This window comes from Hippopotamus amphibius, chromosome 1 (genome assembly GCF_030028045.1).
Source record: "Hippopotamus amphibius kiboko isolate mHipAmp2 chromosome 1, mHipAmp2.hap2, whole genome shotgun sequence".
Lineage (NCBI taxonomy): Eukaryota > Metazoa > Chordata > Mammalia > Artiodactyla > Hippopotamidae > Hippopotamus > Hippopotamus amphibius.
In genome coordinates this window covers 28,877,653-28,902,017 of record NC_080186.1, presented here as the reverse complement: position 1 = coordinate 28,902,017, position 24,365 = coordinate 28,877,653, and the positions used below count along the sequence as shown (strand labels likewise).

Genomic DNA, 24,365 nt, shown 5'->3' with positions numbered 1-24,365 from the left:
ACTCTCCTTTGATAGTCTATCATTGCACTTCTAGTAACAGATGAGAAAACCTGAGGCACAAAGGATAATTAACTTGTTTAAAGTCAGACAGTTAACAAGGGGCAGCTTTAAACCTAGGCACAGCCTCCAGAGCCTGCACTCCTAATCCAGAAATGCAAACACCTTACCTTGGCTTACAAACCCTAAATACCCTGGCTCTTGCCTTCCTCTCTGACTTTCTATCACACTACTCTTCCCAGTCTTCCTGCCTTTCGTTTTTCCAAATTGTCAAGTTCAGTTGCACCAAGTCCTTCGTACAAACTGTTGCCTCTAATTGCAATGCTCCTATCCTAGCTTTCACAAGCTTGGCTTCATGTAATTCATCTCAACTCAAATGTCAAATGTCACCTTCTCAGGATGAAGAGGAAAATTAGAAACTTCCACTCAGCTAAAAATAACTCCATGCTTCTTCTGCTTTTGTAAAATATGCTTGCTGCGCCAAGAAAAAAAAAAAAAGCAGGATGACCTAGCAATCCAATGTAACCATAAGATGTTTTGCTAAAAATGGAATGTTCTGCACCTGCTCTTCTAAGTTTCTGTTTGGAAACTTCCATGCTCTGTAAACCAAGTAACCAATCTACCCTTGCTAACTGTAAACATGTGCACTGACCCCTATAAAAGTAAAGCTCACCCTGAGCTCGGGGCCCAGAACTTTGGAGAATTTGCTCGTCTGGGGCCACCGGATTAATAAACCTGCGTTCTCCAACCCTCCGAGTGTGGTGCTTGGTTTCTCGACGGACGGATTTCTGCCACAAGGACAACCGTTACCGTCCAATAAAAGGTCACCCAGTCACTATAATATCGACCCATTTTAATTCTCTGAAGAAATTTTATCATAACTTTCTTTTTGTCATAGTCGACTCCCCCTTCCCCTCGCCAGTAGATTTAGGGGTCGGGTCATCACATCACGGAGCTTGTCTTCTTGGTCACCTCTATGACCAGAGCCTGGGAAGGTGTCCGACACACGGTGAAGGTTCAGTGAATACATCTGGTCTTTCGTATCCGCGAATGCGGAACCCGCCTGAACGACGCCATTTCATAGAAGGAACTTGAGCATCCTCGGGTTTTGGTATTCGCTGGGGTCCTGGAACTAATTTCGCCGCGGAAGTGGGGCGACTGGATTTGCTGAATGAAAGAATAATTCCAAAGTAGGAGAGAATCCAATGACGTAAGCCGGGGCTGCAGGAGCGCGAGTCACACGCCCGCGAGGCATTCTGGGGATTGTAGTTCCGGGCTCACCGCGGGGTCGCGGGCCCTGCGCGCTGCCGCGCTCTCGATGCTCCAGGAGGACAGAGCGGCCCCTCCGTTGCCATGGCTTCTCAGTTCGGCCGCCGGAAGAAGGCAGCCCGGCTAGGCGCCCGCTAGTTTCGGCGGCGACGAGCAGCGGGACGACGGAAGAAACGCGCGTGGCGGGTCCAGGGGCGGAGCGCACGGGAGCTTGGAACCGCGGAGGCGGCGGGAGCCGGGCTAGCGTTTTCCTCCCGATCGCTGGGCGTAGCAGCTCTCCCAAGCCCACTCCCACGCTCTGTGAGTAAAGAGTCGTCACCATCCCCCTTTGAGGGATTGGCTAACAGGCTTGAAGAAGCCAAGTGGCTTGCTCGAGGTCGCCCCCCTAGGAAGTGGCCGAGCCCGCCCTCGAGCCCAGGCCTGCTGCTTTAGGTTCACTGTGGTGCCCCACACCCTTGCTTGGGCACGTACCCCTGGTGAAGCCTGGGTGGGGTCGTTAGAGTCGGCCGGCCCAGCTCCTAGCCGGCCGCACTTAATGCTACCCTGCACAGCCCTGTCGGGATCCTGAGTGAGGTCTTAAGGAAAGAAAAGAAAGTTCCACCACCTTGCACTCAGGGTCTGAAAATGGGGGATAGATAAGACAGTTACGTTAATACAGCATCAGGACGTATCGAAAGCAAAGGACAGTGTCGTGGAGCTTGTTAGTCTCATTTAGCCTGTGGTTTAATAGAAGTGGAAACAGGTTCGGAGACATTAAGTAACTGTCCTAGGTTTACAGAGTGTGGGTGGAGTGGGAATTCGAACCTCCATTTCTCTACCTTCAAAACCCATGTGCTGTATATGCTACAATTTATTTTTTTTCAATCAGTTATCTAAATTTCTGGTTACTTGGTGGCAGCATCCTGTAGACCATTCTCAATGGGCCCCAGACCAGCAACATCAGCATCAACTGAGGCTATTTTCGAAATGCGCATTCTTGGACCCCACCTCAGACGGACTGAGTTGGAACCTGAGAGCAAGGCCCAGCAATCTGTGTTTTAACACGACCTCCAGGTGATTCTGATGCACAGGAATGTTTGAGAACTGGTGATTCACCTAGGGGTCATGTTAAAATGCAGATTCTTTAAGTCAGTCTGGGGAAAGCCTGGAAATTCTGCATTTCTAACAAGTGCCTGGGTGATGCCGAAACTCCTGGTCCACAGACCGTACTTTGAGTAGCAAGGGTGTAAACTACGCCTTAGAGCAGTGGTTCTCAAACTCGGATGCGCATTAGAATTACCTGGGGAACTTTTAAAAAGTAGGATACCTGGGCCTTACCCCCAACCAAATGAATCAGAACCTCTGGGGTGTGGTGGCCAGGTGAAAACTCAGCAGATGATTCTCACATACAATGAGGGTTCAGAACCACTGGTATGGGGTTTGGAGTCAGGAAGCCATGGTTTTGAATCCCAGCACCTCTGCCTATCACCTGTGTGATGCTGGGCAGGTTACTTAACCTCTCCTGGCCATATTTTCCTCATTTCTAAAGTGAGTGTAAGTGATCCTTGGCTCGCAAGGTGTTGTGAGGATTCTGTGGGGTGTGTACCTCTGGAGCCTAAGGGGGCTCCATAGACACACAAACTGGGGAGGTGGGCAGACTTGGGGAACATCTGGGCTGGGGGTTTTGTGCTAAAACCTGGTGGAGGTGAGTGAGCAATTGCCCCCCTGGCCTGCCACAGCTCCCCTCTGTGTGCCCCTCCCAGAGCGAGCCGCCCGCCGTGTGGAAGGATGGCGGTGAGCCACTCAGTGAAGGAGCGGACCATCTCCGAGAACAGCCTGATCATCCTGCTGCAGGGCCTGCAGGGCCAGGTCACCACCGTGGACCTGCGAGATGAGAGCGTGGCCCGCGGACGCATAGACAACGTCGACGCTTTCATGAACATCCGCCTGGCCCAGGTCACCTACACGGACCGTTGGGGGCATCAGGTCGAGCTGGACGACCTCTTTGTGACGGGCCGGAATGTCCGTTACGTCCACATCCCCGATGACGTGAACATCACTGCGACCATTGAGCAGCAGCTACAGATCATCCATCGCGTGCGCACCTTTGGCGGCAAGGGGCAAGGCCGGCGAGAATTTCCCTCCAAAAAGTATAAGTGAGCCTGTCCCCTCAGCCAGCCCTGGTCCCCACTCCGGTTCCTCCAGAGTTCTACTGAGCCAAAGCCTGCTCTCCCTCCCCACCCAGAACCTGGGCGGGGAGCAGGGCCAGCCCAGAAGCTGGTGTCTGACAGACATCACCTGTCACAGCTGCCTTTCACAGGGTCCCACCTCCCAGACTCACCCTGGGACCCGGAATTCTAGTTATCTGTCTGTGGCCTTGGGGTAGATGACAGTCCCCCCTTTTGATCATTATTTGTCTGAATCTCTGATTTAGGGAATCTGTCAAACAGTTTTCAACCCTCTCCCAGCGAGGATTATTAAATGTGCTCGGCCTGAGCGTCCCCATTTCTCTCTTAATTGTGTATTTTTTCTCATGAAACTAAATGGGATGCAAACAAGTCCGTGCTTCCTGCTTTCCCCTATGTTCTGGACTCCCGGTTGGTCCTGTGTCGTAGGGTGCTGGGTGGCAAGCGTGGCTGCACACTGGAGTCACCTATTCCACCCTCCCCTGTGTGGATTTAATTGATATGAGGTGTGGCCTGGGCAGTGGCCAGGTGATACTAATATGCAGCAAAGTTTGAGAATGTAGGAGAGGCCTTCGGTCTGGTCAGGAGGAAAACAGCTCTTCTGTTCAGATTCCCTGTTGAAGAGGTTGTTGGTCTCATGGCTCTTTCCTGAGGTGGAGAGGCTGCGGTAACCCTGGGCCCTCCCCGCAAGTGTGGGAGCTCTTCCGGCAGCGAGAACGCGGGCGCGGATTCTGAGAGTCGTTGGGTCCTCAGGGAAGAAGGAGTTCTCGGGACTAGAACCCCAGCCTTTGTTGTAGCTGCCTTGCGGCCACACCAGCCCTGCCATAGGCAAGCCACCACCTCCGTAAAAGCGGCTCTGTCCTGTGGAACCAGAGAGTTTGTCTTCATCACACACACATCCACAGAGCCGCTGCCGTGTGCCAGGCCTCCTGCCGAGCACACATTGTCCAGTAAGCTTTGGTCCCTTCCGGAGAGGGGCTTAGCATCTAGTGGAGGAGGTAGTCATTTCCCGAGGGAGATGGAGAGGCGTGTTCATTGGGGCACTAGCAGGCCACAGTCATTGCCTTCCCCTTCTAGTCCAGTCTGTCCAAGTGTTGTCCCTGGACCATCTCGTCAGAACCAACTGAGATGTGTGTAGAAGAGGCACCTTCCCAGCTCCCCAGATTTGAAACAGAACCTGGAACCCGAGAATCTGCTTCATTAACACGGACCCACCGTGAGTCTTCTGCCTGTTCCATTTATTTGGTTGCCCAAAGGCCCCAGAAGGCACTTAAACTCTGCTTTTGCCTTCCGGAGAGAAAAGTGGGTCCTAGCTGGGAGAAAACCACTTCTCTGAGTTTCCAGGCCCTTCCGACAGCTAGAGGTAAGGAGAGCAACACAAGAAGAAGGCTGCTGGTAAGAGAAACCAGAGGGCAGGCACAGAAGGGGGTTCCTCACTGTGGAAGCTTCCGTGTTCTCGCAGCCAGTGAGGGGAGAGCCACCCAGTCCAATATGATGCACCGGCGGAGGGTCCCCACACAGCCTCCCTTGCAGACATTCCCCACGTGCTTGCAGATGCTTCCAAACTTGAAGAAGGCTCATGCTGGGAGTTCAGCCTAAGGATGGAGGAGAGGTCTAGCTCTGAGGCTTTTAAATGGTGTGCTGGGGTCTTTTCACATCCTCAGCAGAGGATGGAGGAGGAGCCTCCAGGGCAGGGAGGGAAGCAGTAGGGCTAATACGGATTGCTGAGAAGAGGGGCTCTGGACATGTTCCATAAGCGTTGTGCACAGACCCCAGCGGGTCTCTGTGGTTCCCAGGCAAGGCGCTGGGAGGACAGGTGGGAGGGAGGAACCAGGACCCTCCAAGACACACTCATGCCATGTCCCTGGGGTAGAGCACAGCCAGGTGTTCACGCCCCAAGGTTATGGGTCTTGGCTTCTGGTCCTGATTGCTGGGAAAGGCCAGCAGGGGTCCAGATGTAGGGGTGGAGGGAGCTCAGTGCTCACCAAGCTATGGCAAGCCACGGGTCATTCATTCCACAAGTAATCTGAGTCACAAGTGCTAGCACAGTGCTAGCTACTGAGGGAACATCAAGAGAGACGGGGGTCCTGCTCTCAGGGCGCTGATGTCCTGGAGGGGAGACTAACAAAAGTAGACATATAGGCATCATGAAGGAAATAAACAGGGCACTTGGAGAGAAAATAGGTGGCTTTATTTCGGAAAGTGTGGTCTGAAAAAGTTAAGCTGAGAAGGAAGGGGGGTGGGATGAATTGGGATATTGGGATTGACATATATATGTTACTGTGTATAAAATACATAACTAATGAGAACCTACTGTATAGCACAGCGACCTCTACTCAGTGCTCTGTGGCGACCTAAATGGGAAGGAAATCCAAAATAGAGGGGATGTATGTATACGTATAGCTGATTCACTTTGCTGTACAGCAGAAACTAGCACAACATTGTAAAGCAACTATACTCCAATAAAAATTAATGTAAAAAAAAAAAAAAAAAACCTGAGAAGGAGCCTACCATTTAAAGTGCTGAGGGTAGGCAGAGGAAATTGCCAGTGCAAAGGTCCTGAGGTGGGAAATCTTGGGGGTTGGGGGCAATAACAGAATACCCTTGTGATTGTTGATGGAGGGGAGGGAGGCAGGTGAGGCAGGAGAAATGGGAAAGGGGTGAGGCAAATAACAGGGCCTGTGGGTAAGGAGTATAGCTTGTTCCAATTTCAGGTGTGTAAGAAATATAACTTGAATTTTCTCTAACTCAACTGAATTCATATTTGGCTTCACTCAGCGAGAGTGGCAGAAACTTAACTGCAGTCAATTCAGAATTCCCCATCACTTTCCTCGGAATGGGTTGAATTCTAGGACACTTCCTTTCAAGATGTCAAAGCTTGGGAAGGGTAGTCTGATCTGGTGGTGTCTGGTCCAGTCACACTAGCATCCCCTGCAATGTCCTCATTTTGTTCTGGTCTTCTGTCTTCAGCCTGCTCAGGATGCTGCTGAGTTGCTCTTTTCTGACCCATCCCCCCTCAGTGTTCAGATTCTTAATTTACTTTTTCCAGGCCAGGCAAGCCCAGGAAATTCCTAGGGTCTTGGGTCAGTTAGGCCCCACTATTTGCCCCAGTGCAGCACACAGCTGTTTCTTCAGAGGGTTTTATTTCTTCTTGGCACTCCACCAGGAAAAGGAGCACAACTCTTCCTGCTGCCAGGGCCCCGATGCCCTCTAGCTCAGAGGCTGAGGGAAGCTTCTCTATTCTCAGGGACCTCCCCCTCACGTCTAGTCTCCCAGATCCCTCTTGTTACAATTTTCTAAATTTGGATCCGCACAGATATTCTTTCCATTCCTCCCTGAAGGCGAGGCTTTTGGAATTCAGAAGCTAAAAATGAACCCTGCATTCTGTCATATCATTTGTTTTCTGGCGTAATGAATGCAGAGTAACCTAACTATCTGCATAAGGGAAGGTCAGAGGGACACCAAGGAAACGATGAAAAATGTATTTCAAAATGGCATCGTCCCTTTGGAGTTCAGGTTATGTGCTCATCGCTGCAGCCTTTGTTCAAGCCTGCACACACAACGATGTGGAGATCCCACTTGCTGACTGAGCCCCCCAGAATTCTGAGTGCTCAGGTGGGAAGGCATGCCCCTTCCCCTCCCTCCCCTCCGGGTCTTGGGGGAAGAGACTACCAGGGCTCTGAGGAGAGCGGGGTGGCCTTTGGCTTGAAGTTCAGATCTCCTTGGGGGCCACACGAGTGACACGGCAGCACCAGCTCTCAGCTGGATGGGGCTTGCAGGAGAACATCCAGTTCAGTGAGTTCCAGCCTGGCATCCCCAGCTGAAGAGTCCCTGGGGGCAGCAGGAGTCTCTTGAGTTCCTATCAATGTTCCAGAAGAACCCAGAGAAACAGCACATAGTATGTGAAGGTTAACCAAGCTGGCTTGGTCTCTGCTCTGGGCTGGAATTATACCAACAGCGTGGTGGTCACACCAGCTGGCTCCTCCTGATCACGAGCTCTCATGGCTGTAACACGAGGCTGTAATGAATAAAAAGTCAGAAATGACTTGATGCAGGTTGCACGGGAGACAAAATCTTACCAGATATGAGGCTCATGGGCGTGAAAATACTAAAACTTTCAAGGTGAGAAGGTTGAGAACCACTGATCCAGTCCAACTCTGTCATTTTACTGTTAAGGAAACTGAGGTCCACTTTCCTCGGGGGGAAGGTGGAGGGGTCTCCCCAGTTCCTGTGATTAAGGTAATGACAGAATGCTGAGGTGGTTATCACAAATAGCTCCTGCTTATTGAATCTCACTGTGTGCCAGGCTCTGTGCCAGGGGCTCTACGCACCCCAGGAGGGCAGAGCTGTGGTCTGTGTGGTCCCACTGGATCCCCAGCATCCAGATCAATGCTCTGCACATAGCAGGCACTCCAGAAGTCTTTGCGGAATGAAAGAATCATATCATTATGACAACCCTGAAGGTATATATTACCCCATTTTGCAGTTGAGCAAACAGGCTCAAAGAGGTTAAATGACTTGCTCAAGGTCAAAGAGCCAGTGAACAGCAGGGTGGGGATTTGAACTCAGGTTTGTATGCCTGAAGCTCCATTATCTTTACTACAACACTACACTATTCTGCCTCCCAGCACTCCTTATGCTGGTAACCAGGTAAGGTAAGCAGTACCTCTGTTCACAGTGGTGGTACTCAGCCACCAGGTGTGGGCCTGGCACTCAGGACTTGCCATACCTTGGATCTAGGGGCTTGGCCACAAAGGGAAGCCAGAAGTCTGCCAGTTGGAAGGGTTTGCTGGGTTCCAGAAGCCTGAGGAAGCTCCCCAGGGTTGAAGGTCTCCTCCTCTCCTTCTGTAAGAGGCAGATCTGCCTGTACATCGTCAGGCAACCATCTCATGCTGTTGTGACAGGCATCACTTTGTTATGGCAGCGCCGTCTGCCAGTATACCCAGGGTTGGAGAGCCAGCAGGAGAGTATGTCACTGTGTGTGTGTGTGTGTCCCAGTGGTCTCCTCCTGTTGGTGTCCTGGTGACAGTTTCTCATTTCCTCCGGCTGGCACCTTTCCTTTCAATTCATTACCTCTCCTACTCCCTTCTTTCTCTTCCTCCTCCTCCTCCTCTTTGTTAAAATTCTATATTTTGAATCAGCTGAGAGCCTCCTGGGGGTGGGGATGATGGTGTCAGCTCGAAGTGATTCATCTAGCTGATAATTAGAGCTCTGGAAAACCCAACACTCATTCCTGTCAGAGTCAGGGCTTCCGGAATCCCTAGGCTTTTCCCTTTGTCAGAGAGAGGAGCTTGGGGGGCCGGGCCTGGCTTCTTTGTGCCTGACTTTCGGTCCTCCACTGCACTGAAGCTCAGTAACTGAGAGGAGTATGAGCACTCTTATTCACCAGGGCCTGTGAGAAGCTGTTTCCACACTCACTGAATCCTCACAGTGATCCCACGAAATGTTATCCCTAGGTTGACAGATGGGGATGGTTAGGGAACTTGCACATAGACACTCAGCTTGTAAGGGACACAGCAAGGACTCAAATCCAACCTTTTTGGAATCCGCCAAACTTGGTTCAAATCACAGCCCTGCCATTATTAGCTGTGTGTGTCTTTGGACAGGTGACTTCCCTTCTCAGAGAACGGACTCCTTAACGTTGATGTCTCTAAAGTGCTTCACACAGTCTGTGACATCATACAGGAGCTGTTTCAGTTACTATTGTTATTCAGCCCTATCAGCTCAGCATGCACTAGACATTCAGAGACAAAGAGATGGACACAGGAGGAGGAAGCCAGACACTCACACCAGCTCTCACGTCCTGGCACTGCCTCTGAGGAGATGACAAATGCGTGCATATACGTAAGTGCCTGGCCACACACCCTAGGAAAATCCAGCAGTGCACACAGGCAGGGACACGTGTGCCCATATGGATACAGAATGACACAGCTGGAAAGACACCAGGGAGTTAGACAGTCATATGCAGCAAGCACCCTGGCTCACACCTCGCAGACAAAGGAGTGGGTCCTTGGTCGCTGGTGCTGCCACCACGGAGCCCTTCTAGCTGCTTCTGCATGCCAGCGGAGGGAAGCCAGGCTCTCAGAGGGCCCCAGTGAGTCACCAGCCTGATGCAATCCCTTTAAAGGGCTCATCTGCTGGTGCAAGAAGCTGATTCATGGAGGGCGTGGTTGCTGAAGGAGGAGGAGAAAGGGACCGAAACTGCTGCAGGAGGGGCTGAGATTAGGTGGCTGGAATCGCTAACAGGAACTCTTCACTGTAAACCTCCCTGGTCGAGACTCTAGGGATCTTCGGATAGAAGGAGGGTTTCTACAAAAGCGAGGGGCCCAGAGGGAAATGAACTGTGAGGGATACGACAGGAATTCCTGTCATTGATTGAGTCTCACGGCAGCACTCGCCGCACAAAGCTCCAGAAACCGAGAAATGAGGGACAAGAAAGAGCCACTTTTCTGACAAATACACTACACTGGCCGATCTTTCACCTGCTGGAGACGTCTCCAGACCCGGGAGGGCGAGTGTAGGGCACTCGAGGCTCAGTGGAGTAGGGGCGGGGGCGGTGCCTCCGGCCCAACCTCACCACAGACATAGATAAGTGGTAAGTACCGCCCCTTAGAGTCTCGGTTTCCAATCGTTTCCCAGGGTTCGGCCCGGACCCCACCCTGAGCCAATCCGCAATCGGATTCTGGGCTCTTGCCTGAAGGCTTCCGCCCATCCTCAACATGGCTCCCAGTCCCTGTGCCGTGGGCTTTAGATACGGGCAAGGGGCGGGGCTGCGGCTCGTCAGGGAGGAGGGGCGGTGCGTCACTTCCGTTGTCAGGTGGCGGCGCCGCAGCCATGGAGGGAGGCGGCGGCGGCGGCGGTGGCGGCTCGGGCGGCTGCGCCGGGAGGCGGCGGTGAGCGGCTCCCACGCCCCTGGCCCGGGCACGGCCCCCCGGGACGGAGCGCCGAGCAGCCCCGGCTCCGGGCTACGGACTATGGGCGAGCAGCGCTGAGCACCGGGGGAAGGTGAGGGCAGGGGTCTGGGAGCGGGGAACCGGGCCGGGGGTGCGGGTTGGCGGGGCGGGCCTCAGCGGCGGTGGCGCGGGGACCGGGGTGACAGCTTGAGGCCGTCCGGCTGCGACAGAAATGGCAACAGCGAATGTGCCGTCCCCCGCTGGGGTCTGCCCTTCCCGGTGGCGGGGGCGGGGGCGGGGGCTCCTGCGCGCCGGGTACCGGGTGGCTGCGGAGAGTCTCGGTCCCGCCGCAGCCCTGGGAGGTGGCACTGCCAGCCTTGTCCGGAGTCACTCGGCCGGATTGAAGGCGCCGGATTTGAATGAGCCAGGTTTTCCCCCAAGAGACACCCTCTGCCTCTCCATGCTGCCCTCCTGATCCCGAGAGTGACTTGAAAGTTGGAACGAGTCCCCAGAGAGGACCAGCCCGGGCTTCCTCCAGGAGCCGTCACCCGTTGGCACGGGCACCATCGCTGCTGCGGAATTTTCGAATCCCAGGCGGCGTTCAGGTGCCGGTCAGAGCTACCTGCTTGCTGGTGCTGCGTTTGGCCGGCCTTTTGCAGGGAGAGAGGCTGCTGCTATGGTCACTGTTTCACCTGCTGTGCCCTGTCAGGCCCGCCCATTCCCACGCCACTTGGCCCCACCTTCCGGCCAGTAGGTAGGGGCATTGGGATTCCCGATGCCGGGTACTCTGCCACCCCCACTCCCATGGTTTGATGCCCGTTTGTTGGCGGAAGGAAGAGATGACAGCCGCCTTCGCTGGCAGGATAGACTTTGCTCTGTATTAAGTCACTGGAGGAAACCGGTTGGCTTTGCTTGGTTTTGAGAGCAGTGAAGAAGAGGGTAGTCACTCTGGGCAGGGCGCTTTCCTTCTTGGCTTAGCTTTGCATGAGATAAGGAAGAGCAGGATATGTAAGACCAAAAGAACCCCTGTTTGTAAATAGTGCTTGTGAGTGGGCCGGTGCTCCCTGACGGCTGTGCCAGTTGTTTGTCCCTTAGATGTAGACAGTGTGGAGATAGCCCTCATTCGTTCATTCATTCATTCCCCACATGACAACAGGAGTGTCCTTGCCTGGAGAGCCAAGTACCCTGTATTATAGAGATTAAGAGTGGGCTTTAGAGCCAGACTTACTGAGTTCAAATTCTAGCTTTGCAGCTTTGTAACTGTGTGACATTGGGCACATTGTTTAACCTCTCTGTGCCTCAGTGTTCTCAGCTGTAAAATGTTGGAGATAACATAGAGTTGTGAGGATTTAATACGTGTAAAGTTAATAAGTGTAAAACATCTAGTAGAATCATGTCTGCCACATAATAAGAGTTCAATAAATGTTAGCTGTTATTCTGATTTCAAAAAGTTCTTGGTCTGGTTAAGGGAGACGGACCTGCAAACAAATATTTGAAACGTAGTCTTGAAAAACTAGTAGCAGCAAGAACAGGGGACTGTGGGAACCCAGCAAAGGAAGCTTCTAGCTCAGCCTGAGTTGCAGTAGGGTAGGTTTTGGGGAGGCTTGGAAGAAATGACGATGCTGGAGCTGCGTCTAGAAGGATGGGAAGGCTCAGCCAGGTAAGCAGGAAGAAGTAAGGTACTCCACTTAGACATGTAAACTCAGAGTTTATCCCAGAAACCTCAGATTGTTCAGTATGGTGGTATGAAAGTCAACCTGGCGCCAGGTTGACAAGGGAATGCCACATTAACAGTTGGAAACTTTGTACCAAGGGAAGTAGGAGCGAGTGAAAAGGTTTTAAGCAGAGGAGTGTTGTGATTGGACTTGTGTTTTAGAATGCTCTCTCTGGAGCCTCAGCAGGAGGGGTGGGAGAGGCGAAGAGAGACTAAAGCACTGGAGACCTCTTCAGAGGCCACCACAGGCCTCTGAGAGAGGAGAGGTGGGGTGGGGGGTCTTTGCTGAGACAGCACTGTATGCAACCCATGGCGGGTGACAAGCTCCCGGCATTGCCCTGGGCTGCTGTGCCTGGCCCAGCAGTGCCTGGCGCATGTGCCCCTCTCTCCCTGAGACCGTAGGTCCCTTGAGCAGCTGGGCTGGTGAGGCAGTCCTCTCAGAAGGTCAGTTGTAAGGTCAGTTGCTCCCTGGTGCCTTTAATTTGACCTTTTGGGAAGGCAGCAGATAGTAGTGGTTAAGAGCCTACTTGGCTCTGCTATCAGACAGAATCTCAGTTCTAATCCCAGCCCTGCCAATCAGTAGAGGTTACTTATTCTCTCCGTGCCCAGCTTTCTCATCTGTAAAATGGGGGCAGTAAGAGCCCCTCCCTAGTAGGGCAGTTGTGAGGATTCAGTGAGATGTTACAGGTTGGGCATTTAGCACACACTGAGTAAGAAATGCTTGGTAAATGTTAGCTGCTGTGACAGGCTGCAGGAAAGAGCTTCTAAGAATTAGTCGAAGCAGTTGATGGCAACTAAAACTGTGTCCCATTGAGCCGTCAGAAGTGTCCTGAGGGATGACAAGATCACAGAATTTTATTGTATTCTCTCCAAAAAAGGAATCTGTGGGGAGTTTACCCAGTCTGTATGGGAGCCATGCGGATGATTCAGCTCAGCTCTTTAAAAGAACCAAATTTTAAAATAGAAGTAGAACTGCTGAGGAAAAAAATCATATTTTAAAATAAGAGGGAAAGTATTTAGAGTTTCTTCCATGTGTGTCTGTATTGGTGACCCTAGTCTGGTATCTGAATTACTTACCATTAGGAAGTACACATTGATGTATGTTGCGGCTTAAAATCCAGAACCCCAGGACTTCCCTGGTGGTCCAGTGGTTAAGACTCCACGCTTCCAATGCAGGAGGCCCCGGGTTCAATCCCTGGTCAAGGAACTAGATCCTGCATGCCACAACTAAGAGCCTGCATGCCACAACTAAAGATCCCACACACAGCAACGAAGATCCCAAGTGGCCGCACCTAAGACCTGGCACAGCCAAAAAAAAAATCCAGAACCCCACTTTCACACATGAGCTCCCATGTGTGGCTGGGATGTGCTGGGTACCAGGTGCAGAAGGAGAATGGAGAGGCAGCCCTGCCCTGGAGGAACTTGTGGTCTAATAGGGACCAGGCAGGCTCCTAGCCAGTTAACACTTGCATAGAGTTTGGTGAGCATCTCACAGGAGTCTGTGCAGCACGTAGTGGGAGTGAGAGGAAGGAGTGATTCCCCTGGAGGATGGGAAGGCAGTTGGGGAGAAGTTTGGAGAGCCCTTAGAATTTGAACTGGATCTTGATGAAAATTGAATCTTGAAGGGTGAATAGAGTTTTCTGAGTGTTCATGGAGATGTTCATGAAGGCAGGAGAGCAGCAGGGCACCAGCATGGATGCAGGCTGGTGTGTGTGTGCGCTGTAGGAACCGCTTGAGGTTCTGGCACAGGGCATGAAGGCACCTGGCTTTAGGACATGCTGGAGAGGCAAGCACCAGTGCTAAGATGCTTGAACTTTTTTTTTTTTCTTTTTTAATGAATTTATTTATTTATTTATTTATTTATTGGCTGCATTGGGTCTTCATTGCTGTGCGCGGCCCTTCTCAAGTTGCAGTGAGCTGGGGCCACTCTTCGTTGCAGTGTGTGGGCTTCTCATTGTGGTGGCTTCTCTTGTGTGGAGCTCTAGGTGCTCAGGCTTCAGTAGTTGTGGCACGTGGGCTCAGTAGTTGTAGCTCGTGGGCTCAGTAGTTGTGGCTCGTGGGCTGTAGGGCACAGGCTCAGTAGTTGTGGCACACAGGCTCAGCTGTTCCATGGCATGTGGGATCTTCCCAGACCAGGGATAGAACCCGTGTCCCCTGCATCGGCAGGCAGATTCTTAACCACTGTGCCACCAGGGAAGTCCCTGTGTGAACTTCTTATTCCGTTGGTGATGGGATGCTTTGGTTTAAGTGGAGGAAACAGCATTAGACCTGCCCATTAGACTCTTCCCAAGAGCCCTCTGGCTGCCGCTGCAGGATGGACTGGGGAGAGAACAAGTCTGGAGTCTCTGTAGGAGGCTTTTGCAGTAATCAGAGTAAGAGCTGGTGGGGGCCTGAATCAGGGCAGAAGCATTTGGGATGCAGAGGAAGGGCACAGATTAGAGCTGTTTGGGGGGAAATCAGCTGGACTCTGGAAGTGTTTGGAAGTGATGATTGAGGGAGGAGCAATGATGGCAGGTGACCCCAAGATTCCTGATTTGGCTGATGAGTGGATGATAGTGCAGAGATAGAGACGGCAGAAGATAACGGCCAGTGAAATTGCCAGCTGCATTTGGTAAGCCATCTCATGGGAGAGGATCAGTTGCAAAGTCTGTGGCACTCTGTCCAGCTTTGGGCTAGGCTTCTCTCTGGTTTTGCCTGAGTCAGTGCCTGAGAAAAGGGCAGCTTCCCTTCCTTCATCTTCTCTCTGCCCAGATTTGCCCAGGGAGGTGAACTTCCTCAGTGTTTCAGAAACTCAAGTGGCTGAGTCTGCAAAACTCCTATGACTTCTTCAGCCTTCAGATGGCCCTAAAGGGCAGCCCTTCAGTCTGGTGCCATCCACACGGATGCAGCAAGTGATGGGTCCTGGACAGCAGCATGCCCTCAGGGGAGAGATGGCATTCCCAGTGCTCCCAGGGGATCTTATCTAGAAAGAGACCTTGAGGTTGGACTTACCCCAGAGGCTGGGTCAGCCGACTCAGTCCCTCTTTTCAGGAAGGACAGATGTCTGCCACAGGCCACCTGGGACTCACTCAGCACCATCAGGGAAGTGAGAGGGAGCTGCCTTCATGTCCTTATCCCCTTGAGCTCGACGGGAATACAGAGCTAGGCCTGAATCAGACTGGACTGCAGAGAGGGATGTGCTGGTAGATGGGGCTTCAAACAGGCCCTTCGGAATTGGGGAGATTTTCACCGGATTTGTCCTTGCATTTGTGGTGTAAAGAAGGTAGAAGAGAAAGTGGCCTGAGATAGGGCCTTTCTTCTTCCTCCACCTGCTCAGGTGAGCCTGTGGCCTTAAGGGTGGCCCTGGGCCCACAGCAGCCCTGAATCTCCTCTTGGGACCTGTAATCGAGATCCAAGAAGGAAAAGGATGGTGTTGATTGCTTTGATTTAGTTACTCTCTTAGAGATGGTTCTGCTTTGTCTCGTGTACGTCTGGGTCATTTTTGGCAATATTATGTCATCACTGTGTAATTTATTCAACAGACTCTCTGCTGATGAATTCAGGCTATTCTCAGCCTTTTGCTCTCCAAACAAAGCTGAAGTGACTTCACGTATACATGTGGTTTTGCCCACCTTAGGTATCTGCAGGATACATTCCAAGAAGGGTTGCTGCTTCAAGGTGTACCCTTTGTTTTCATTATTTTTGAAGTCATTTCTTGGCCCCCTTTCATGAACTGGAGCAGCCTGATTTTCCCCGAGCAAGCACAGGTGCCCTTTGCGGTTGACACCCCTCTTCTGAGGCGCACTGAGAACCCCAGTGGTGGCCACCCTCTCTGGCTTTTAGTGGTCTGTCTTGGTGTGAGTTGGGGTTCCCTGGGGCTTACACAGTCCAGCAGTCTACAGATCCGATAGGTTCAAAGAAACTCTAGTTGTTGGAAAGCACCATAGGAACTGAGGAGGGCTCTTGTCGTTTAGGATGAAGCTGTCCCCTCTACATCTGTTTACAGACCATCACCTACTTGGCAAAAGAGACAGGGGATCTTTAGCTCTAGGGAGTCTGTGACCCAAGGGTATGGAAGGAAGAGAAAGTGGCCTGGACGTGGTAGTGGGAACTGGCGAGAGCAGGACTGGCATCCCTGCCACCTGCCTTTGGGTTTAGGGCAGAGCTGGTTTGAGGTGTGATAAGAGGATAGCAGATGCCTGGAGGGAGAGGCCCGGTTCAGCCCCTTGGGAGACTTTGGGACGGGCATAGCCCAAAATTCTGTGGGGCTTTTGGAGCTCCACTGCTGGCATTGCCACCTCTGGAGAGCAAGAGTCCTGCCCCTTTCTGTAGTAGATATGGAACCCCTGGCGTTACTGTGTTTGTGTGACTTCCATGGCTGTGTTCTCCTCCGACTCTGATCCCAAGGTGGTCCCTCCTGAAGGAACAGGAAGGAAACCAGACAAAAAAGAAGGATCCCCACCACCTTCCAGGTCCTTTGCTGAGAACTCTGCAGTACATATTGAGGCCTTCTCACAATCTAAGGAAGGAGGGGTTGTCTCTGTGTTAAAGAGAACCCTTAGGCACAGAGGAGTTAAGGAACCTGTCCACTGTTACTTAGACAGCAAGGGCAGAGCCAGATCTCCAGCCCACACTTGTGTGACCCTAGAGCCCGTACCATCCCATTCCCTCATCCTGGTCAGGCTCTGGCCCCAGGGAGCCCAGGACACATGGAATCTTGGACTCATAAAGCTGTAGAGCTGGAAGGGACCTGACAAAACTGAAGCAGTCCCTTCTTTTTTCTGGAAGAATGGAAACTGCCACTGCCTGGAGACAAGTCCTTCCCCTCCTGCCCTGTAAGTAGTGGGTAAGGAGACTTTCAGCCATGTCAGCCAGCATTGAAGGCTCAGACCAGACCTGGCTTCAGAAGCCAGTTCTGCCACTTGCTAGCTGAGTGACCTTGAACAAATCACTTCCTATCTCCAAACCCAGTTTCCTCCTCTATAAAATGGACTTACCTTTCCTTGCTCCTAAAGTAGTCATGAGGATTGAACACGAGGTGTTACTGTCTGTCGCAGGTTCAGCCTGATGCCTGGCCCGCAGTTGGGACCCAAGGGCTGGCTCTGGTGAGGCCTAGGTGAGCTCTTTGCTGGTAGTCCTGAGTGTCCCAAAAGAGGCATTACGAACCAGCTTCCAGGTCTCCAGTTTGAACAGTTTGGTGTGTTCCCAGACCTTATAGAAACCAGGTGGTGAACAGGAAGTTCCTCATAGGCAAGTTTACAAGTTACCTGAGACAGTTTTAAGTGTACCCAGAGTGTGGTCTGTCCCTTCAGTCCCCACTCTCCTCATGCAGGCTTGCATCAACACGCAGGCCCACACAGTTGGGGCACTCTCGTGCCATGCTCCCTCAAGTGTTCCTTCTCTAAGACCCAGCCTCCCCGATTCCATTACTGCTCAATAATTCTGATGGGTTCAGAAATGTTTTAGATTTTTAAAAAATTATTATAGTAGCCTACAATGAAACAGTTTAACAATATAGAAGAATATAAAATAAAACTCCATCTCCTTCTTGGGCCTCTAGTCCTGTTACCTGGAAGTATCCACTGTTAGGTTTCTTCTAGGAATTTCCTGTGCATATTCAAGGGTGTGTGTAATCATCCTTTTTCCCCCCCAAATGGGATCATCTTATACAAATAGTACTGCAGTTTGCTTTTTTTACTGTAATGTATCTTAGACATCTTCCTCTACCAGCAGGTGTGGGCCTAGTCTTAAAGGCTGCATGGTATTCCCCTGTCAGGACGTACCATGATGGAGTGAACCAGTCCTCTCTTGGTGGACATTTAGATTGTTTCCTGTCTGGGGGGGGATGTGTGTGTGTGTTGATTTTTGTAGTTTTGTCTTTGTGTTTTTGTGCTGCTCCCCAGGGCTCTCTAGAGACCCTCGTTGAGCACGTTCATCTTGCTGAACTGGTGTGAGTGAACCTGGAGGATAAATGCCCAGATCTGGATGTGCTGGGCCTGGGGCAAGTGCCTTTTCTTCTGCTTTGTTGGCTGTGGTTTCACCTTGTCTTCTGCACAGCTGTTGGGCCTGTGCAGGGGATTCTGAGGTGGGCAAGGCCCCAGGCCCTGCCCCCAGGAGCTCACCCTCTGGAGAGACACAGGCACGCATGCTGTCGCCCACGCGTGGACAGAGCATGTGTTGGGGTGGCTGGTGGCTGGCCTTAGCGACTCGGAGCAGGTGAGACCCTCGTGCGGGCCTGCTTATCTGAAAGGCCCACTGAGGGCCACTCTGATGGCAAAGCCTGCTGTCTGCCTCTGTAATCTTGCCCCCCAAGCAGCCACAGCCAGCAGCATTTGGGAAAACTGCAGAAAGTACACTGTGTTGTTCATTCGCAAGGTTGTGAAATTTACTTGAACTTAACTTTTTATAGAGGCGGTTAAAGAAAGGCAGTTTGCTGGCCCCAATCCAAATTACTCTTCTCACAGGATAAGTGTCGTGACTTTTGCTGTTAAAAACCATATAAAGAAAGAGAATCGCATGCACCTGGCTCTGGCCTGGGCTTTCTCGCCTGTTGCTCTGGAAATCTGAGAAGGAAGGAAGGAACGGTAACATTTACCTAGTGCCTCCCACACACTGGCTCCTGGCAGTCCTCAGGGAACCCTGGACGGGCGCAGCACTGTCCCTCTCCTCTAGGTGGGGAGACTGTGCAGCAGAGAAACACGTGTCCAGGACACAAAGGTGCTCTCAGACTCAGCCAGCCCTTCTTTAGTCGCTTGTTGCTTTCTCCTTGCCTGACTTGGGCCATCGTGGGTGTAAGAACCTGAATTCAGGACTTCCCAGGTGGTCCAGTGGCTAAGGCTCTGCGCTCCCAATACCGGGGGCCGGATTCGATCCCTGGGCAGGGAACTAGAGCCCACATGTCCCAACTAAGAGTCCACATGCTGCAGCCAAAGATCCCGCATGCCACACTAAAACAAAAAAGACCCCACATGTGGCAACAAAGATCCCACGTGCCTCAACCCAGTGCAGCCAAATAAATAAATAAATAATTTTTTAATAAAAGATTAAAAAACAAACAAACAAACCTGAATTCCACGAGGGACCTGTGATGGGCCTTGTTTCCACTGAACAAAGCCATAACTGATGGTTTGAGCTGAGGAGGGGTCCCCCTAGTTGCAGGGCAGGCTGGAGTGACAGGGGAGGGCTGTCAGCGACTCAGTGTCCCATCACTGCACACGGCAGAAGGCCCCCCCACAGAGCCAAGGGGCCTCCGGGAATGTCTCCCAGCCAGTGTGCTTGGCCGCTTTCCCTGGCTGCTTCTCTCGATAGGAGATACCAGGGCAGCACAGCCTGAGAAAGAGCTATTAAGTCTGTCCCTTCCTCTTCCAGCACCCACACACGGTGACGGATTATTTGTTGTCACATCAGCTGCTTCCGGAGGCCCTTGGGAGGGGTGAGCTGTTGGCAGGGCTGGCGGTGCTGCCCTGGATTCTGCTCTCAGAAAAGCTGCTGCTGAAGCCCTCTACCCCATCCCAGGGACTGGTTCCTTACTGTTTATCTCTTCCCCAGAGGGGCCTCCATGTCCATCTCTGTGTACACAGCCCTGGAGCCTCTTCGCCCAGGATCACTCCAGGATACATCCTCCCAGCCCAGGGCCTTCAGGCTCCCCCCCTCCCCCGCCCCCACCATCTCACCCCTCAGCCTTCATGGAGGCCACGGAGGAGCCCAGTGGGGCTTGCTCGGGGCAGGGGGTGAAGAGGGACATCGCTGATTATGTCGTCTCCTTGCGTGTGCATCTTGCCTCCTGGAGGAGACTAAAGCTGGACCTCTGAGCTGTAGACACGGGGCTCCCTGTGAGCAGCAGGGTGTTCAGGCCCCTTCTGGCCCCCAGAACTGCGCTCAGCACGCTGCAGTCCTGCCGAGGAAAGGCGGCAACGGGGGGGGGGTGGGTCTGTGCGGATGTACCGAGGGGGAGCAGGCCGGGCACAGGGCCCTCACTCTGGCCGCCCCTCCCACTTCCCACTGGGCTGAGTCACTTCCTCTCTGGCGCTGCAGGTACTCTCTCCCACACGCCCAGCACAGCGGCCTTCGGGAGGGTGGGGTTCACCCTGTGCAAGAGAGGAGCTCCGGTTAGTAGCAGCCAGTCCACCCGTTACCCCCGAGGCAGGCGTTTAGAGAAGGATGTGATGGTATGTATTCCTGACAAATCGGAGCTATACATATCCTGCATTTTAAAAATGAACAAAATCATCACTCTGTTTTGGAACAGTGGAGATGACAGCACATGCGTGAATCTTTGTCACCAGGGAGTCCTGGCTAAAGCTGAAGGATTACTAATCCGCCTGCCCATCCCCCCAGCATCCATCCTGAGCACAGAAGCAACTGGCTTCCAGTGGGTTCCTAGGGAGACTGCTTGTAGCCCTCAGGCTCCCAGGGAGAGGGTCCTTGCCTGCTTCAGGGGTGGCTGTCATTCAGACTCAAAGGAAAAGCCCTCAGACAGAACCCCCTTCCAGCCAGCCAGTAAGAGTAGAAGAGGACAGGCTGCAGGCAGCCTCCTCTGTCCCAGTACGCTGGGCTAGGGTCCCTAGGGTTTGGTTTGTCAGTAAACCAAAAAAAGGGGGGAAATCTTTACTTCATAAAGTTGTGAAATTAAAGAAGATCCTGGAAACACTAAGAATGAACAGTTCCTGGCAAGCAATAGGTGCCCATCAAATGATAGTTGAAAAGGTATGCACCTGGGACTTCCCTGGTGGCACAGTGGTTAAGAATCTGCCTGCCAGTGCAGGGGACACAGGTTCAATCCCTGCTCCAGGCAGATTCCACGTGCGGCAGAGCAGCTAAGCCCGTGTGCCACATCTGCTGAGCCTGCGTTCTAGAGCCCGTGAGCCACGGCTGTTGAGCCCATGTGCCGCAACTACTGAAGCCCATGCGCCTAGAGCCCACGCTCCACAACAAGAGAAGCCACCAAAATGAGGAGCCTGCGCACCATAATGAAGAGTAGCCCCCACTCGCCGCAACTAGAGAAAGCCTGTGTACAGCAAGAAAGACCCAACACAGCCAATTAATTAATTAATTAATTAATTAATTATTTTAAAAAAATCAACTTGAAAGAGAGAGAGAGAGGGAGAGAGGGAAAAGGTATGCATCTGGGGAGACTTGTCACCAGGGAGTTACCTCAGCATGGAGTGGGGAACACTCACCTTTCATCCAGCAGAGACCTCAAGATACCCCTCTTTTACAGATGATGAAACTGAGGCTCATGGAGAGTAAATGACACTCACAGAGGGTAGGTGACTAGTTCAGGGTCATAAAGGTCAGAGTGACGGAAGCTGAAGTTTGAACCCAGGCCTCCCTGACCCCAAAAATCCATCTTGCTCTCCCAACTGGCATTTGGGTAACTGGTCCATGGTTGGAAACACTTGGTTCCATGGGCTGCAAATTTCTCTTGGTTCCGGTTGACTTTGTGGATGGAGAGCAAGTCTGTAGGGAACCTGGGCCACTGGTAGCGGCACATACATGTGAGTATTGAGGTGCAGTGAGGGTGGCTCCCCGAGTGCTCAGGTCAGGGAGGGGTGGAGAACGCTGCCTGGTGGGCTGGTAGGAGGGGGTCTCAGTAACCCAGCCTCTGCAGCTCCACAGATCATCTTTGCTGGATCATGTGTTGAGATTTCACACTGCTCACCTCGAGTCCTGTCGTTTCTCTCCAGGTGTAGTCAGCTAAATGCATAACTGGGTCAGAAGGTCTGGCGGAAATGACTGGTAGGAATTTTTCTGACCAGCAGAAGGACCTTCACACTGCAAACCTAGAGTGGCCCAGAGGACCTGTCTCTGATGTGAGGGGCAAACCACGCTGTCACTCCTACACTCCCACACTATGTTGCAGGAAAGCAGATTTTTTTGCTGGACTTAGCAAAACAGGGGGCAGGTCTGTCCCTTCGCCATTGAGGGGCTGGTCCAAGGCTGCAGGCATGCTGTGAATGGGTTTCATTCCTCGGGGGGGTTGTCCTCCAGCAGCCAACACTGTCTAAGCACAACCCCTGGCAGTCGGCCCAGAACTGCCCTGCCTTGGGCATCCAGGCATTTCTGACATGGGACTTTTCCTGGACAGACTGTTCCCAGCACCACTGCAGCCCAGTTATACAGCTGTGACCCCTTGTCTCTCTGGTCTTGGATTCTGGCTCCTGCCACGAGCTGGTGGACCATCTGTACTTTCTTCTGGGTCCCAGTCCAGCCCCAGCCTCTCTTTGGATCGTCTCTGCCCCCTGCCCCAGTGTGGGCTTTAGTGCCTTCTGGGTGTATAACAGACAGTTCTGCACTCTCTGTTTTCTCATTCAGCAGTTTGCCAGGCACTGGGTGGGTGCAGGGAAGCAGAGATGAACTAGGGTTGCTCAGCCTGGAGAGTGGTGGAGATAGGGGAGTCAGATCCTGGTTACAGCACGGTGGGAGTGAACAGAGTGTGCTCTGGGAGCTGGAGGAGAAAAGCATTTGCTGCAGAAGGTGACACCGGTGAGGACTGAGAGAGAAGGACCAGCCAACCAAGGAGAGGAGTTCAGGGAATTGTGAGTCGTTTGGTGGGGCTGGATTTATGGGGCATAAAAGGGCAGTGGAGCCGGATAGGTAGCCTGGGTCTGGCCAGGCTCACTGAGGAGTTTGAGTTTCTTCCTAAAGACCACAGGCAGCATTGGAGGGCCCCCACAGCAGAGACAGATGGAGATACTGCAGGCCCAGGTCCCCGAGCAGAGGAGAAAGAGCAGCCTACTGGAATCTGTTTGTCCAGCCCCAGTTACACAGGTAGCTGAGGTGGGGGGGGGGGGGTCTTCTGATGGAGTTGTTCCTCATCCTTCCTGACCAGCCTGGTGAAGAGCAGCACCCCACCATCTTGCAGAGAGTGCAGAGAGAAACCCTTTGGACAAGATGCGCTATAGAAAGACGCCACCAGGTGGTACACCTGGAAATTGCACAGAGACCTCTCCTCCCCGCCCCCGCCCCCATTCCTTTAGCACAGTGTTGGTGGGTCTGCAGAAAGGGGGGCGTTCAAGACTGAACTCCTGTTAAGCCAGCCTGGCTCCACCCAACAAGCGTGAGATTCTAGATTCTGCCACTGTGAGCTCTGTACCCACAAGAAATCCCTTTGAACCTGTGAATCTGAACAACAGATTCCTCCAGGGTCTTGGGAGCTGTTCCAGCAGATTGCACTTTCTCTTCTGTCTCCGGGGACCTGAGAGTAAGTTGCAGACATCGTGACCCTTCACCTCTAAGCATTTCAACATCTATCACCTAAGAACAAGGACATTTCCTATATAACCACAATGCAGTTTTAAAATTCAGGAAATTTAACCATATTATCTGATATACAGTCCATATTCAGATTCTGCCATTTATCCAGTCATTCTTTATAACTTCTTCCCCCCAGGATCACCCATCTCATTTACTTGTCCTGTCTTCGATCTCCTTAAGTGAGACTGGTTCTTTAGCCTTTCTGTAACTGTCTGACATTAATGTTTTTGAAGCATACAGGCCTGTTTTGTTGAATGTCTCTCAGTTTTAGTTTGTCTCATGACCAGATTCGGGTTATGCATTTTTGGCAAAAAATAAATAAATAACTTAAATGAGGTTGCATCCTATCAGGAGTAACATGATGTCAGTTTGTTCTGTTATTAGTGTTATAACTTTGATCATTTGGTTAAGGTTGCAGCTTGCTTTTTTTTTTTAATTAAGATATGTTTACACATAGTGAATTTCACAGGTCTTTTAACAGTTCAGTCATTTTGACAAATGCACACACCCAGAGTTATGTCCTTTGATATTAGAAGTTTTACAGCCCAGGATGTATGCTCTGTCCCCCTCCCACAATCCTCTGCAAGAGACCTGGACTAGAGGCACTAGGTCTTGATTCCAGACTCCTTGCTGCCCCCCAACTTGATCATGATGAAGGACCCATCTGGTATGGCCGCATCATCCTGGACAGTCCCTTACTGTGCCTTGCCAGCGGGTGCTGCAGCCTCTGCTCCCCCATAAACCAGTGAACAGAACAGGAGGGTGAGATGCTGTGTGCCTCTGCCTAAAAGAACAGGCCCTCCCCTTGACCCACAGAACGACTGTACTCTGCCCTCTACTGCAGAATTGTACCTGGTGCTTCCCAGCACCCCTCTTCCTCCTCAGCAGCTCAGCCAACCCCCAGGCCTCTCTCCTCCCCACACCCAGTTGAACATTTCACTCAGGCTGGCGATCAGACCCCCCCCACACACACCCCCCACCCCGCCTGTAGTCTCAGGCCAGCAGACAGATACCAGGTTCAGGGGCTCTTAAGCCTTCAGTCTGGTTACCCTCCTTCTTCTGCCCTCCCCCAAGTCAATGCCTAACTATCCC

General features: G+C 52.2%; 2 protein-coding genes and 1 non-coding gene across 7 annotated transcripts in view; all 3 read left to right on the top strand.

Annotated features, from left to right (window-relative positions):
• Nucleotides 1-1,274: 1,274 nt before the first annotated feature.
• On the top strand, nucleotides 1,275-3,757 carry LSM10 (LSM10, U7 small nuclear RNA associated). 2 transcript variants are annotated; one of them, XM_057745563.1, is made up of 2 exons: nucleotides 1,275-1,566; nucleotides 3,009-3,757. In XM_057745563.1, the coding sequence occupies exon 2, from the start codon at nucleotides 3,034-3,036 to the stop codon at nucleotides 3,403-3,405; it is 372 nt and encodes a 123-aa protein (XP_057601546.1). In that variant the 5' UTR covers nucleotides 1,275-1,566; nucleotides 3,009-3,033; the 3' UTR covers nucleotides 3,406-3,757. The 2 variants fall into 2 exon arrangements, with proteins under 2 accessions (XP_057601546.1, XP_057601554.1); XM_057745571.1 differs by having other exon boundaries at nucleotides 2,985-3,757.
• A 6,499-nt stretch (nucleotides 3,758-10,256) lies between these two features.
• The window catches only part of STK40 (serine/threonine kinase 40), a 38,076-nt gene continuing 23,967 nt past the window's right edge, over nucleotides 10,257-24,365 (top strand). For 3 of the 4 annotated variants that reach the window (XR_009048755.1, XM_057705504.1, XM_057705478.1), the window contains exon 1: nucleotides 10,257-10,436. The gene's annotated coding sequence lies outside the window, so the exon portion shown is untranslated. Of the gene's footprint in view, nucleotides 10,437-20,165; nucleotides 20,186-24,365 lie in introns of those variants that run through there. The other variant, XM_057705489.1, reaches the window with a different exon arrangement.
• TRNAW-CCA (transfer RNA tryptophan (anticodon CCA)) lies at nucleotides 13,172-13,245 on the top strand. Its single transcript has one exon. It is a non-coding gene; the product is annotated as a tRNA-Trp (tRNA).

Coding starts and splice junctions, on each gene's coding strand:
- LSM10 (XM_057745563.1), top strand. CDS start 3,034: ATGGCGGTGAGCCACTCAGTGAAGGAGCGGACCATCTCCGAGAACAGC.